General features: G+C 42.0%; 1 protein-coding gene across 1 annotated transcript in view; it reads right to left on the reverse strand.

Moving 5' to 3' along the window:
• The window catches only part of LOC139728088 (E3 ubiquitin-protein ligase HERC2-like), a 99,405-nt gene that overhangs the window by 7,041 nt on the left and 78,232 nt on the right, over positions 1-14,132 (reverse strand). The window contains exons 56-67 of the mRNA XM_071639054.1: positions 13,650-13,757; positions 12,707-12,901; positions 11,803-12,355; positions 11,260-11,390; positions 10,752-10,877; positions 9,202-9,473; positions 8,361-8,559; positions 7,518-7,732; positions 3,242-3,419; positions 2,482-2,735; positions 880-1,019; positions 216-311 (exon numbers count right to left, since the gene is read on the reverse strand). Of these exons, the coding sequence (XP_071495155.1) occupies positions 216-311; positions 880-1,019; positions 2,482-2,735; positions 3,242-3,419; positions 7,518-7,732; positions 8,361-8,559; positions 9,202-9,473; positions 10,752-10,877; positions 11,260-11,390; positions 11,803-12,355; positions 12,707-12,901; positions 13,650-13,757 (2,467 nt within the window). The remainder of the gene's footprint in view (positions 1-215; positions 312-879; positions 1,020-2,481; positions 2,736-3,241; positions 3,420-7,517; positions 7,733-8,360; positions 8,560-9,201; positions 9,474-10,751; positions 10,878-11,259; positions 11,391-11,802; positions 12,356-12,706; positions 12,902-13,649; positions 13,758-14,132) is intronic.

The raw sequence follows: 14,132 nt of genomic DNA on the forward strand, positions 1-14,132 counted from the left end.
GTTACAATTTCATAATCATTTCAACCCCCTCCCCTACCCTACCCCCTTCAAAAAGGGGGATTTTAAATGACTTCAGAGCATTCTAAACGAAAACAAAAACTTTGAGACTGAGTAAACTCAGCTGAACCACGAAATATGAGAGTGATTGAATGGCAAAGATTTCACCAAGTTTCCGCTCCCTGTCCAAAGTATGGTGCTACACTGTCTCGGCCTACCTTGTAGCGCAGTGACTATTCTGGGTCTTTGGATCGCGTTGGTCGTTCCGTCGCCCAGCTGGCCCTCGTCGTTGTCTCCCCATGTGTACACTTCTCCTAGTGGTAATCGCAGCGAGTGAGGTGGGGGAAAGCACAAAAGATACGAATGACTACATACAAAGTTACAGTCAAGTCTACATGATACGATATGTTGCATGTGGCAGAATATGTCACTTTCAGCTCTCTTTACAATTACACAATCTTTGCCAAGTATAATCAATGAATACAGATATGATATGAGGTATATTTGAGTCTACATGCTGTAATATGTTACTTGTGGCAAAACATGTCACTTTCAGCTCAATCTACAATTACACAATCTTGCCAAATATAATCAATGAGCATTAGCTGAAAAACAGACTGTATTTATTTTCTAACAAAGACTTAGCAACTTCTACTATCACTCTATGATATACATCCTTTAATGTGCATTTATCATGACAAAATAATTTCCTCTATTTCATCATCAATGAGGCTTAACCTGTCCTTCTACAATGTATTCACCAAGAAGGTAGTTTCAATTAAAAAGGGAGTAAAATTTAATATGTGTCGAGTAAAAGTGGGTAAAGAAAATCAAGATAAATCATTTCACATCCGATTTATAACTAGGAGGTATGTATCTTACCTTGATCACTGCAAGCAACACAGTGGAGAGAGCCAGTTGCTATGGAGATAATCTTTTTGCCTTGCAGGGCAGCTACCTTACGGGGGCGCCGCACGTGATCGTCCGATCCGTGACCCAACCGGTGGTAGTCGCCTTTGCCCCTGAAAAGGAACGAATAAATGAAATCACTGTCAGCTCGGCAAATAATTCAATACCGCATTCACGTACTTGGGGGGTAGTTGTATCAGCCACATGAGGATCTTGTCCAAAGGGACTTTTCATATCTCGCTAATGAATGATATTCATGAAAGCCCGTGTCACAATTTCTGACACACAGTATGATCATATCCTTCTCTGCCAATGCTTATGTTCCAATACTTCCCTTCAGGGAAGTAGATATAGCATTTCCATCACAACACATATTTCAGAGTATCTTCTTTGTACAAGAATGTGTATCTTGTTGTTTCAATAGTTACGTTCAGACGGCAGGCCCTAACCTCGAGGTTAGGAAACCTCGAGGTTTAGCTCTTGCCCCCGAACTACGACGTGTGTCCACACGACGAATCATAACCTCGAGGTTTCGAGAGGTTCACCCCCCCCCCCCCGTAACTACGAGTGGGTCCCACTCGATGTTAAAACCACAAAACCGGAAGTTTCAGCCCACACTGCTAACAAGGCGTCTATTTATTCTTTAGTCCAACCCTGTCGGACTCGCTTACAGGTACTCTTTTTCTCTGTCATGGTATGCAGAGATAGCACTGCACTGATGACTTTATGCCTTTATGAAGATATTCGTCGAAAACATTTTTTAGCGTCGGAGAAGAATACAGAATACAGTAGTGAGTTCGACGTGTTCAGTTTCAGAGATCAAGCGCATGGGAAGAAAAGATGATGTTGTTGTGTCGTGTGTCATAGGTTTTTCACGTGTAGTGTATTTGTGGTGTACGTTTGGGAGGTTGACCCGGAAGCAGAGGGAAATTGTAGGGGCTGGAGTTTAAGGCGAGGTCACTCTTAACTTCGAGTTCGTTGTTTTTTGTGTCCACACGGTGCTTAACTACGAGTGGGGACCCCACGCGGCTCGTGGTTAGAGCGCTAACCATAAGATTTCTCGTGGCTCGAAACATCGAGCAAACCTCGAGGTTTGCTAACTACGAGTGCGTCTTCACGGTCCCTAACTACAAGCTCTAACCTCGAAGTTTCCTAACTTCGAGGTTAAGGGCTCCCGTCTGAACGTAACTAATGTGTCCACATGTCAAAATTAGAATTGAATATCACATTCTCACATACCACACTGATCTGTACAATGCCCATGCTTCATATTCATGTGTTTATTTCTTTTCCTGAAATTCACACCCTTCAGCCAATCTTCTCATCAAATTTATGACACAAGAATGCTGACATTTTTCTTTTTGACATAAAGTTCAAAACCCTATCATATGTACATACACAATGACTAACAAATTCTGGATTCTTTGTAGGAATAGAAAAGCATGCAGGTGGGGAGAAACTTCCATATCTGTATCACTTCAGAAAGTAAATGTTAATGTCTATGTCCTCCCTGTCAAATATGGTGTCCCCCCCCCCCCCCCCCCCCCCCCGAAAAAAAATGTCCAGCCTACTCACCAGGTGTAGACACAGCCAGATTTGGTCAGGGCAATAGAAAACTGGGATCCGCACTCCACCTTGCAGACGCCGATGTTGGCGAGGGCGTCGATCTTTTGCGGCACCTTGCAGCCGTCGCTGCCGCCCCGCCCCAGCTTGCCGTAGTCCCCGTCCCCCCAGGACCAGACATTGTCGTCGTCCGTGATGCATAGCGTCTGCGAGTCGCCACTGCCACACGCAACGTCAGTGACGCGGTAGCTCTTCAGGGCATCAACCTGGTGCCATGAAAATGAGTTTTAGGTCAATATATTGTGCAACTCATCAATATGCATGATGAGATAAACATTGAGAGACAAGAATTACTGAGCACACATTAGAGACTGTTGCAAGGTTGATTGCGAATAAAGTTCAAAACAAAAACACGCTCTCCTTCAGCATTTTTTCTAATTGGTGGCTCTGCATACGTAGCCTGTTAAGTGATGAGGATTCGTAGTGCCAATGTTGCTTTTTATTTTCAGGAATTGTACGAAAAACTCGAACATCTACTCACTACTCTGGAATAAAGTGCATCAATAGACTGATCTCCAACCAAATTCAAGTTTGTGGACCTGATAGCTGACTACTGAGTGATATCATTGATATCACTGATTATTGAATATGATAATCTCAGGGCTAGCATATGAAACCAACATTTTTTCACTTTCCAAGCACTGAAACTTAGCCTCACTTGTGCTCAACAGGTATATACAATATAAGAAATCTGTGATGCACCAAAACTTACAAATTTGGGTCGAAGCTGGTCTTCGCTGTCCCCGTGACCCAGACGCCCGTAGCGACCTTTGCCCCACGTGTAGAGCTCACCGCTGGAAGTGATGCAGGCACTGTGCGCACCGCCACAGGCGATGTCAATGACCTCCTTGCCACGCAGGCTCTCAATGACTCGTGGTCGGTCGCATTGCCTGCACGAAACAATAAAACAGTGGAATTTGTGACAAGGCTTCCCTGGACGCAACAGGTTTCTTCAACAAATGAAAGTCTCATGGGAGATTGTCATAGTAAGATTTTTATCTAGTAGAAACCCTAGATATCATATTAATTCTCATACTCTGTAGGTCAAGCTAAAATGCAACAGTCAAAGTTGAGGTCACAATGTGATCTTACAGCACTACTCACTCATTACCTCCACCAAGGAGGTTATGTTTTTGCTGGTGTTTGTTTGTTTGTCTGTGTGCAAAATAACTCCAAAAGTTGTGAACGGATGTGGATTAACTAGCAGGAAAACTTCATAATGACAAACAGAACAGATGATTAAATTCAAGTAATGATCGGGAAATTTTAACCCATCCATGTACGGGCCTCTGTGTAATCTGTAATATCGTGCCTGCCTAGTAAGTTGGCCATGAACTTGGGCGCGATCTTCCCTACGGCGCGATCTACACGCGAAGAGCATTCATACGTCATAGAAAAAACTGCCTGTGTCATTCCCACTAGGCAGGAGGGATGATGCGTGTACACTTGTGCTAATATGCACTTAGTTGACTCAATACAGCACTAGTTTATGTGAATTTTATGAAAAGAAATAATAAATTGTGCAGGAATTATGAAAAAATATTGTTTCTGTGTATTTCATTGATAAATCCTCTTCATTTCAAGCCATCTGTAATCACATCTTACCCACTTGCGAATCGACGTGTCCATAATGTCCTCGAGCCCCCCCAGATAGCTCTGGAACATTCCATTCAATGACGGGGTTTTTATTTTGCAACGTTATCTAATAACTCTCATGTAAGCAAGTTCTTGCTATGGCTAATCTATTTTGTAATGTATCATAATCTATCTATGCTGAGATAGCCTAATTCAAATTTGCAGAGACATAGAAAAAGATTTGTTTTACAATCGTGATACGTTCAACTACTCATTTACCCTGTGCTGAAATCCGCATGTCTGCTCCGCACATGTTATCGCTATCGCTCAAACTTCGATCGCGATGGCTTGTGTGTGTACAGGTACATAGTGCTAGTGTGACGCGTGTGGAGAAGCATGGGGCTGAAAAAACACGGAACTCCTACCACGTGGTGTAGTGAAAAACAAATCGGACGTTCGAAGTCGTACATTCAAGAGCTAAAACAGACAAAAAGCGAATTCAAAGTCCACTGAAAAGGTCTTGACATTGTAATGTATGTTCCAAAATCATGTCTGGCTTAGTTTTGAGAGAATTTTCTACACGCACGAGATCAGGAATGAGATCGGTGAACTGGCTAACAACGTGTGTACTGTGAACATGTGACTGGCTTGTGCACATGGCCTAGCTAGGTGATCGTGAGAGTGCGGCAAGAACGCTAGGAATGCACCCGAGATGCTGTGTGTTGCAAATTCTTGGGGTGAAATTAGACTTCCTTGTTCAGCCCGTCTAGTATCTATATTTTTTTTAATACTTCTAATTCTTCATAAAATCACGATAAAAAGACTTCATATATTCATTTTATATTTTAGAAGCGTAATATGAAATATTTTGGGGTTTTTTCAGTCCAAGAAAAAAAAAATAGTTTGAATAAAAAAATAATAATAAATAGTCGTTCTTGACTCAAGTCTAATTTCCTGCGGCTTCTTGCAGTTACCCCGCAGTTGCCCATGGATACGATGCATAAATAATCAGCTGTTTACTGAGTCGTACTAGTGTACCACCCTACTGTTCTTGTTCAAATTGAGAGGATTGTTATTTTATCGGCGGCACTTAGTTTTATAACCTCATCCAATAAAAAGACAAATTCAAACATCAAATGGTGTGACAGTTTTTGTCAGAATTCCTTATCAATTTCACCTTGTTGCCAGGATAGTTTTCAGATTTCACTTGCTTCATTATCGAAGCTGTTTGACATTTGAAAGAACTGCTCCATAAGAAATCACCTTTCATTTGTTATTTATTTTCACAAACAAGTATTTCGGTCACTTGAATATTTCTTATTATCATTTCAATGTCATGATATTTCATGATGGTTATGTATTCTGTCTTTACATGGCAAGATGGGATTTTTTTTTTTCCATCCAGGGTCAAAGAAGAAAGTGACAGGAAGGAAAACAAAAGGATAGGGAGGAAATGAAAAGGATACAATGACACATCTGATCAGCAGGCTCTTTTTTATTACAATGGTGAATGCAGTACATCAGAATTTAAGTACAGTTCTAAATAATTTATCAGTTGAAAAATGAGCGAAGAAAATGGATTTCATCGAGTTCTAAATGAAAACTAAATTAGCATCGCCATTATGATTTAGATCTAGAACCTAGTGCTAGTACTACAGAATAGACCTGATGCAAACTTGTTTTCAAGCTTTTGGTTGAGTTTCTTCAGAGACACGAATTTTGGTAGCACAATACCCGAGTGAATAAGAAAAAGGAAAAAAAAATAAATACACAACTGTAATGCAGGTCTCTAGACCACTCCCGTGCACGAGCGAGCATCAGCCCCCGTTTCGTCAGTGTCACTCAGTGTCACTCTCGGCCTAGGCTAGGCTACTCGTGTCGTAGTTTTACTCGCCATCTTCAATGTCATACATGGTTACACAAAATAAATTACATCTTGCCATCACCTCAACCACAGCAAAACCCTGAATATCACTCCCATCATAGTCACTCTCAGCTCACAAAACATATCAGCAAACGATACAGACATCGCAGACCTATCTAACTAGCTCTAAACATAGTTGTAACTACGCCACGTTAGACATTAGTTGTACACAAAAATGAAACGGAGGTGAAAAACTAGTAATGAATACACGAAGATCATCAACGATGGCATATTACCGTAGAAAAAAATACACAGAACATCTTGCACCCAAAAAAAAATCGAGGTAAAAAACTACGATGAGAAAAACTAGGGTGAAAACACGATGCTTGGAAGACGAACGATGAAGACACTACGGCAAAAATGCTTACACGGAAAACAAACGAGTGAGTACCACACAAACTACGATGTTTTCGCACATACGTAGATAAGCTACATCGTGTTCAATCAAAAAACTCAACAAACACTAGGACAAAAACTCACCTCTAAATTGTTGCAAACGAGATAATCACTTAGAAAAAATGAACAAAACACTCTCAGAAGTACGATTGTACTCTGAGAATGAAAGATATAGAATGATACGAAAGCAAAAGAGAGAAAAGAGAGAGAGAAATGGACGGGAAACCTAGAGAAGGTACCCACACTCACTAACGTAAATGAAATTCAGCACACACACCCCCGTGCCCCAGCATAGCAGTACACGTACACAAACAAGGAGATATCGTCAAGCACTCTATGAGGAGATCGATATCACGATACCGCGCGTAAGAAATCACTGCAGTTGCTGGGCAACAAAGATACATCCGCGCTGTAAACATGAATATTGATTAGTTTCTCAGCAGGCTCGAACCCCTGGCAGATGTTTTGGCCAATAAGAGACATTCTAAAATATGTTTCTTTGCATAAATTATTTTTCTGAGTCCCAGTAAGGATCTCTGTGATTGGCTAAAATTATTCTACAGCTCCTGGCCAAGCCTGAGGTCCTAGGACGCCCTCTTTTGGTCATAAATAATAAAAACCACGTTTTTTGTGGGACGTGACGGGGATGGGTTAAGGAATATTTGATGGATTCTGTATCTTTTGGGGAAAAAGGTAAATGAACTTAGGAGTTAAAGCTGCATGCAGCAGGAGGCTAATGAAATAAACACAGGCTTCTGAGTTGCTTTATCTTCAATTTGGGAAAATGGGCAATTTTCAGCATATGTGTATGGATGGAAATGAGCTGCTTGGTGGAGGTCTGTGCTCTCTGAGTGCTTTTCTAGTTATCACTTGTCCTTTATGCCATTAGGACACGTTGACACAGTTTACATCATCTCATGTAGCAAGGCACGTGAGTGAATGTGTTTTGTATTTCCCATTTGCACATGCACTCCCCCGAGGTAATACACACAGATCGATGAGTTGGCAATATGCTCAAAGCTTGTGCCAGAGGTTACCTCGGGCACTGCAACTCCTCATCAAACGTCAACAACACAAAAGATGTCGTTCTTACGTTCTGTTGCCATGGCCCAGCTTCCCGTCCTCTCCCTCGCCCCAGGAGTACACCTCTCCCTCCACGGAGAGAGCGAGGGCATGCTTGCCTCCTGAGTTGACAGCAACTTTCTTGATATGCACGTGTTGGATGGACTCCAGGAGGGTGGGCGTAGAGACAGAATCTGTTCCTCCGATGCCAAGCCGACCGCTAGCTCCATAACCTGTTGCATACAGCTGGGAGCAAAGAACCAGGATAGGAAATTCTGTTAAGATCCCAATCCATTAATTTCATTACTTTACATTAGCTCTTGTACGTTGCTTTGTTGAGTTTATTTTTTAATCTCTTATGATTAGACATGTGTCACTCGTAACCATTTGGCTAGAATCATCCGAGATGCATATTTTTTAATGATGATGGGGTAGCTACTAAAGTGCAATGTTCAATTAACATCATGCTCTTGACAGAACAATCTTTTTTTTCATTTGTTCAAGCAATATGTACTTGTGGTATTACAGGTAATTTACAAATGAAATTTTTAGAAAGAATGGAACATCAGGCAAAAGCATAGCATAAATTCATATGGGTCCATTTATATCGTTCTTTCACAATCTACATAATTTATCAGCAGTTTGTGCAATGTGACCACAGTCAACAACTAATGTAAAATGCAATGCAATTGCTGCTGTCACATCTGCACATATGAATCTTAATTATCTCATCATTTAAATAGACCTGCATCCCCGTGTGCTAAAAGTGAATGAACAACTGGTATGCAACAAACTAGATATGAAAGAATGGAGTGTATATGATAATTAAATCTGAATGCTACGATTTGGCATAGCACACTACATAATTCTTCACCTTGCCATCAGCAGTCACGGCAAACAGCGTCTGCTCCCCTCCGACAATCTGGATGGGTCGCAGTGCAGTCAGGGACTCAATGGCGGTAGGCACCTTCACCTTTGCCCCCTCAATGCCCCCCAGTTGACCTCGGTGGTTGTGACCCCAGCCATAGATGGTGCCACTCCCTCCCCAGGAGAGAGTCCAGTCATCTGGCCGTCTGCAAAAAAACAAAAGAAGTTGACACAAAAACACAGATTATGAAATGAATACAAAATAGAAATACATGTATGTACAATTACGGCGAGTGTAGAACATTTATTTTGTGATTTACAACACAACTAAGAAATTGAATTTGATTTTATACAAAGATTTTATCTTTTATTTCAGCGAGTTGTTGTTCAAAAATATAGCTTGTCTCAAGTTTTGAATGGTGGATGACAATCATTAAATGCATCTTTCCACTTTTGCACCTCACATGATTTTTATTTTTTTATATCCTCAAAAAAAAACCCCAAACAATTCTCTATATGCTTGTATTTATCCATCTTAAATGATAACCATAAGTTCTTATGCCATCATCATCATTACAATCTGTATAATAATCATCCTTATGATCATCATTTATAAAAATGACATCCACAACACCACTGCTTTCATTCATACAATGTAAGTGTTAGAAGGCAACAGTCACTATCCAAACTGACAAAATTACAATATCGCCATATGAAAATATCCCCACAGAATCAACACTATCTGCATGAAGTCTTGTAACTGTCAACATTCTGACCTATAGTCTTGTTGTTGTGCAGCAAAGATTGAAACCATTTTCAAGACTTTCATATTTGGAGGGCTCCCTCACCTGTTCATCCACAGCAGAATCTGCTCGTCCTGCTCCCGCTTGAAGACCCGGTGGTCTTCGTGTTCCCGTGACAACTCCTCCCAGTCGGCGCTGATCTGCGTCACCTTCTTCAGCACCTCCTCCGCGAAGGTCTTGTGGAGCGGGGCGCGGTTCTCCAGTGACTCGGAGACCCGCGCCGCCATGCAGTAGCGCCGGAACCAGGCCCAGCGGTGGGACTCGGCACAGCACGAGAGCGAGTCGAGCTGGAGGTCACAGGCCAGGGCTACCAGAACCTTTGTTGCCATCGGGGTAAAAAGAAAGTTAAATCAGTCCTCAAATGTGGTGGGCTGGGACACACAAAGTGAAGGTTTACTCAACTGTAATAACCACATTTCAAATTTCAAATGAATGAACTCGGCTGTATTCCACCATTCTATTTTTCAATTCAATTCAATTTGTTTCTTCCACATGCAAAAAAAGAGTTAACAAATTCTTTATACTTGGAGAAATTTTCAAGACGAACATTATCAATCCCTGTACCCTTAAAGGGGCCGTTAGCATCACCGTTAGCATTGATATGAAGATTACCAAAGTTAAGCTGTCATCAAGAGTAAAGTGCGTAGTTGTTGCTAAGTAACGTTGCCTGCGTTGTCTTCTCTGCGCATCGCGCAGTCTGTAGTAATGCCATGGTGCATGCATATGTGCTTGTTATCATGACATCACAAAAGAACTTTGTTAAAGCTGTCTTCCCCCTCGCAGGAATCATGAGCCGAACTGTGATCCGACCACTGACTACAGTGGATCGGACTTCTTCGGACTCGGGAAAGTGGGCCAAAGCGTAAGCGCCAAAGAGAAGTCGATAGCATAGGTCTCTATAGGAAACTTAATGCGCCGTGCGCCCGCGTACGCATTTGACTAAAACACGGGGACCATGCACCTTTAATATCTCATCACAAGATAATCATGATACACAGAAACTGACAACTGTATGAACATCAGAGTTAACAAACTTTGCAGAGTCCTAGAATCCTCAATAAATCTGTCATCACATGATGTCTGTACAGGCAACTCTAAATTGTCCACAAACTACATGTACCATGTGTATTGCACGAACGCTCAAAATCATGTTATCTTACAACTGTTCACATGTTGTCATCAATGCGATGCAAACATCATATCAAGTCATGAGCTCTACTTGAGACCAAATACTCTCTGTGAAGTTGGAATTTAGCACTAATTCAGACATTTTTTTTTCTTCACCAAAACTGTTATCATGACAAGCAAATGAATACTTCCATGAAAGACTGCAACATATCACACACATGTTCTTGATACAATGGAAGAGCTTGAAGGAGAAGTACAGTCAATGTTTAAGTTACTTCAATAAGTAAAGTACAAATACTCAGAACAGCGAAATAAAAAAAAAAGATCATCGAAATGAGACTAACATAAGGATGGTCATGTACATTTTGAATTTCCTATTTTCATGAGAAACTGATTTCGCTGTTAATCGTTTATAAAATAATGCTGTAAGGTGATGAGGTGCTGTCATCATATAAAAGTTCACTGACCTTGAAGAAGGGGCTGTGCAGGAGGTGTTTGCCGCCCCTCACGATGGGGTCTTCATACTCATACTGCCTCTGGAGGGCCTCGGGGAGACCCTTCACCAATGCAGCCAGGGCTGTACCGCTGAAATCCTGTCACGATTAAAACACACACGCACAGACACATAAACAAATGAGACTTACAACTGTATTAATACAGTAAATACAATAATAATAATAATAATAATGTTAATACAATAAAATGAAGAAAAGTAGAATGAAGTGGAGGCTACATTGCTTTCCGTGTTAACTTCATCTGCTGAAGTTCTCAAGTGTTTCCTTCCAAATATTTGGTGAACACTTTCTTTGATGCCATCATGTGATATTTTCATGAAGAAGATTTGATTAAAACTACAGAGGTATTCAATCTGTAGAGGGATTACTACAATGATTAACAGCAAATGCATAGAATACAATCCCTTGCTGGACTACTATGCAGGCCTACAAATGAGGAGAAAATAAATTGTAGACTCACCCCAAATTGTGATGAGCTGTCAGACTGTGACTCATGCTGGCCCAGGATAGCATCAACATTCAGGTGACCCTTGTACTCTGTGGCTATCAGCTTCCGCAAACGCTGAAGGGCCCACATCCTCTGCGCAGCAGCTATTTATGGGGGGACAATGATGAAGGGGAAGAAAAAAAAATTGTATAAGTAATCAACTCATTGCAATACGCCAGTTCGGAGTTACATTCTGCTCATGAGCAGATAAAGGTCATTTGAGAAGAATGACATAATGAGAAACAGAGTTAAAATAAGCAATGTCATGGACAGCGCCTGCAGTGAAAACATCTATAGACATTCAAGGGAGTTTGCTAACATAAAACCAAGTTGGATTATGTAAGTGGGTGAAATCTCATTTTACGACTGACTCATTTAAACCATCACTAACTGGTCTATTCATGATATTAGAGTGGACTACCTGGTATAAACAAGGAATTTACATTATTACATTTGATGATGTGAATTTCAAAAGATGTGTGTTTTATGTCAGTGATGGATGGAGTAATAACTCACCCAGTGTGCTAAGTTGGGCGCAAGCAGCCAGGGCAGCCGCCAGCCTCGGCATGATCTTCTTGTCAGTGCTGGCCTCTAGCCTGAAATCCAGCAGGCAGGTCACGAGGTCAATCGACGGCTGTGACAGGATGGCCCGGTCAGACAGCAGGTGTTTGGGAGCAGCAGCCGGCATGATGGGGAAGACGGTCATCCGCCATCCCCAGCCGTTGACCGAACCGTCGCTGGTGAACTTCCACTTGAGCTCGTCGCCGGCGATGCGCAGCTCTGCCGACCAGTCTGACCACTCGCGTCCCGAGCGCACCGACACGGTGCGACCCGCCCCGTCCATGACAGTCAGGGGGTCGTGCCTGCGCTCCGTCGAGCACTGCCGGTCGAACTCCACCCGCAGCGCCTCGGCACCGGGGATGCGGACGTTGCCAGTCAGCGTGGTGTCGTCGGCATAGGGGTGGGAGCTCTCCTGGACGACTGGTTGCATGGCCGAGTGACCAGCCTTGGTGTCCGCTGCTACGTCTTCAAGCTCAGTCACACACAGCTCAAGCAGCATGTCAGCAACCTGGAATATTCAGAAGGAACACAACAATATAAATTTCCCAGTGAACCAGTCCTCTTGCACAGCTTCTTCTAGTTTTCAATATGTCAAACAGTAATGTACATGTATATCATGCAATGGACCATTTTATGGGAGTGAAAACAGAAAATACTGGCTGTACATGTATTTAAATGCTACAGACTGAGGAGCTATTTCAAAGTTACTTTGATGAAATAAAACAGGCATTCTCTTTCTTTTCATGTTGCCAGATGAGTAGAAATGAAACATCTGCCTTCTTTGCAAACTGAGACATCATGCTATTAAAGTCAAAAGTAGCCCACTGTCCTGTTCTCGTGAAGACCTTCGACAAGTTACCTCTGGGTAGGCCTTGGCCATGGCTGTGAGGGTGTCTGAGATTGCCTGCTGGCTGTGCTCTCCGCAGCGGCTAGCTACGGCCAGCTTCAGCAGGTCCACCAGGATGCGGGCGTCGTCTGGTTGCAGCTTGCCCGTAAACTCGTCCAGGCTGGGGGCTATGATGGATCCGCCTCCCTGGTCCTCTGGACTTGTCACCTGCAGCAGAAATGGGTGGGGGGTACGGAGTAGGGTGGGGGTTGAAGTGGGGATGGGGGTGGGGTGGGAGAGAGAGATGTCATATGATGCAAACTCTGCTTATTGGTGAAATAATTCTTTCCAATTTTAAGTGTCAGTATTTCCTGCTCTTTATTCCTTCCCAGACATATCATGAATGATGATGAAGATGATGAAGATGATGAAGATGATGACGATGATGATGATGATCAATATGATACTGATGCTGATAATAGTGTCGATAATGATGAGGATAACATGATAGTGGCTGATATGATCACTAGTATAACTTTATGTTTGGAGAAGTGTTCAGGATGCCTTTGTTATTTTTTTCCAGAGTACATACACAGATTATTTGTAATCACGAGGCAAAGAATAAGTCTAAACTCAAAGGTTATGATAAATTACAGAAAGTCGGTTCCACAAGGAGTTTTATATGAACACTGCATATACACTGAAAATACTGTAGGTTAACCAACACAAGGCACTCTTATTTGAGCAATTACACTATCTATTTCATTTCTTAAAACCATATATAACATTCATTCAAACATCAGTGATGTAATGATGGTATTTCAGCATCTTTTTTACTGCATCTACTTATAATGACGTGAGAAAAGTTATAACAGATGATTTAACAATATGACTATTTTCTCTGACGTGAGGTTGAAGTGACTTTGTCTGTGACAGAAGTTGTAGCTGTGATCACATGACGGTCAGTAGGACTCACCTGGTCAGCGCTGGTAATTGTCTCTGTCACAATGGAGATGGAGGAATGTCTGTTGTAGCTGTTCATACTGGACGGTCCCGGCCGGTCAGAGTCAAAGTCCGGAGGCAGCTGGTTCCAAGTAAAAAAATCACAATGCTCTTCACACGTACTAATCAAACAATCTTCATCCACGTAATATGTTATCATGCTATCAATCCATGCATGCCCGAATTGGCACAGTAATACACTATCAATCTGTTGTGGTGTATATCAAGACTCCTCAACCTATTAAAGACTAGTCCTGAGTATACTCGGGCAGGTGTCCATGGGAAATGCGTGTTAAAGCAAAATCAGCCCGTCCTCGACAGGTTAATTGCACAAACTTCAACATTTAGTTTAATGTGGGAACAAATTTTTACCTCGTGTTGGAAATTTAAAAAAAAATTTCATTTGCCGGAAATCATAATCTTTTGCAGTTTCATCCCCCTTAAAGGAACTTTTGTA

This window comes from Diadema antillarum, unplaced genomic scaffold (genome assembly GCF_040938485.1).
Source record: "Diadema antillarum isolate AM-2024a unplaced genomic scaffold, OU_Dant_1.0 scf00000018, whole genome shotgun sequence".
NCBI classification, from domain to species: Eukaryota; Metazoa; Echinodermata; class Echinoidea; order Diadematoida; family Diadematidae; genus Diadema; species Diadema antillarum.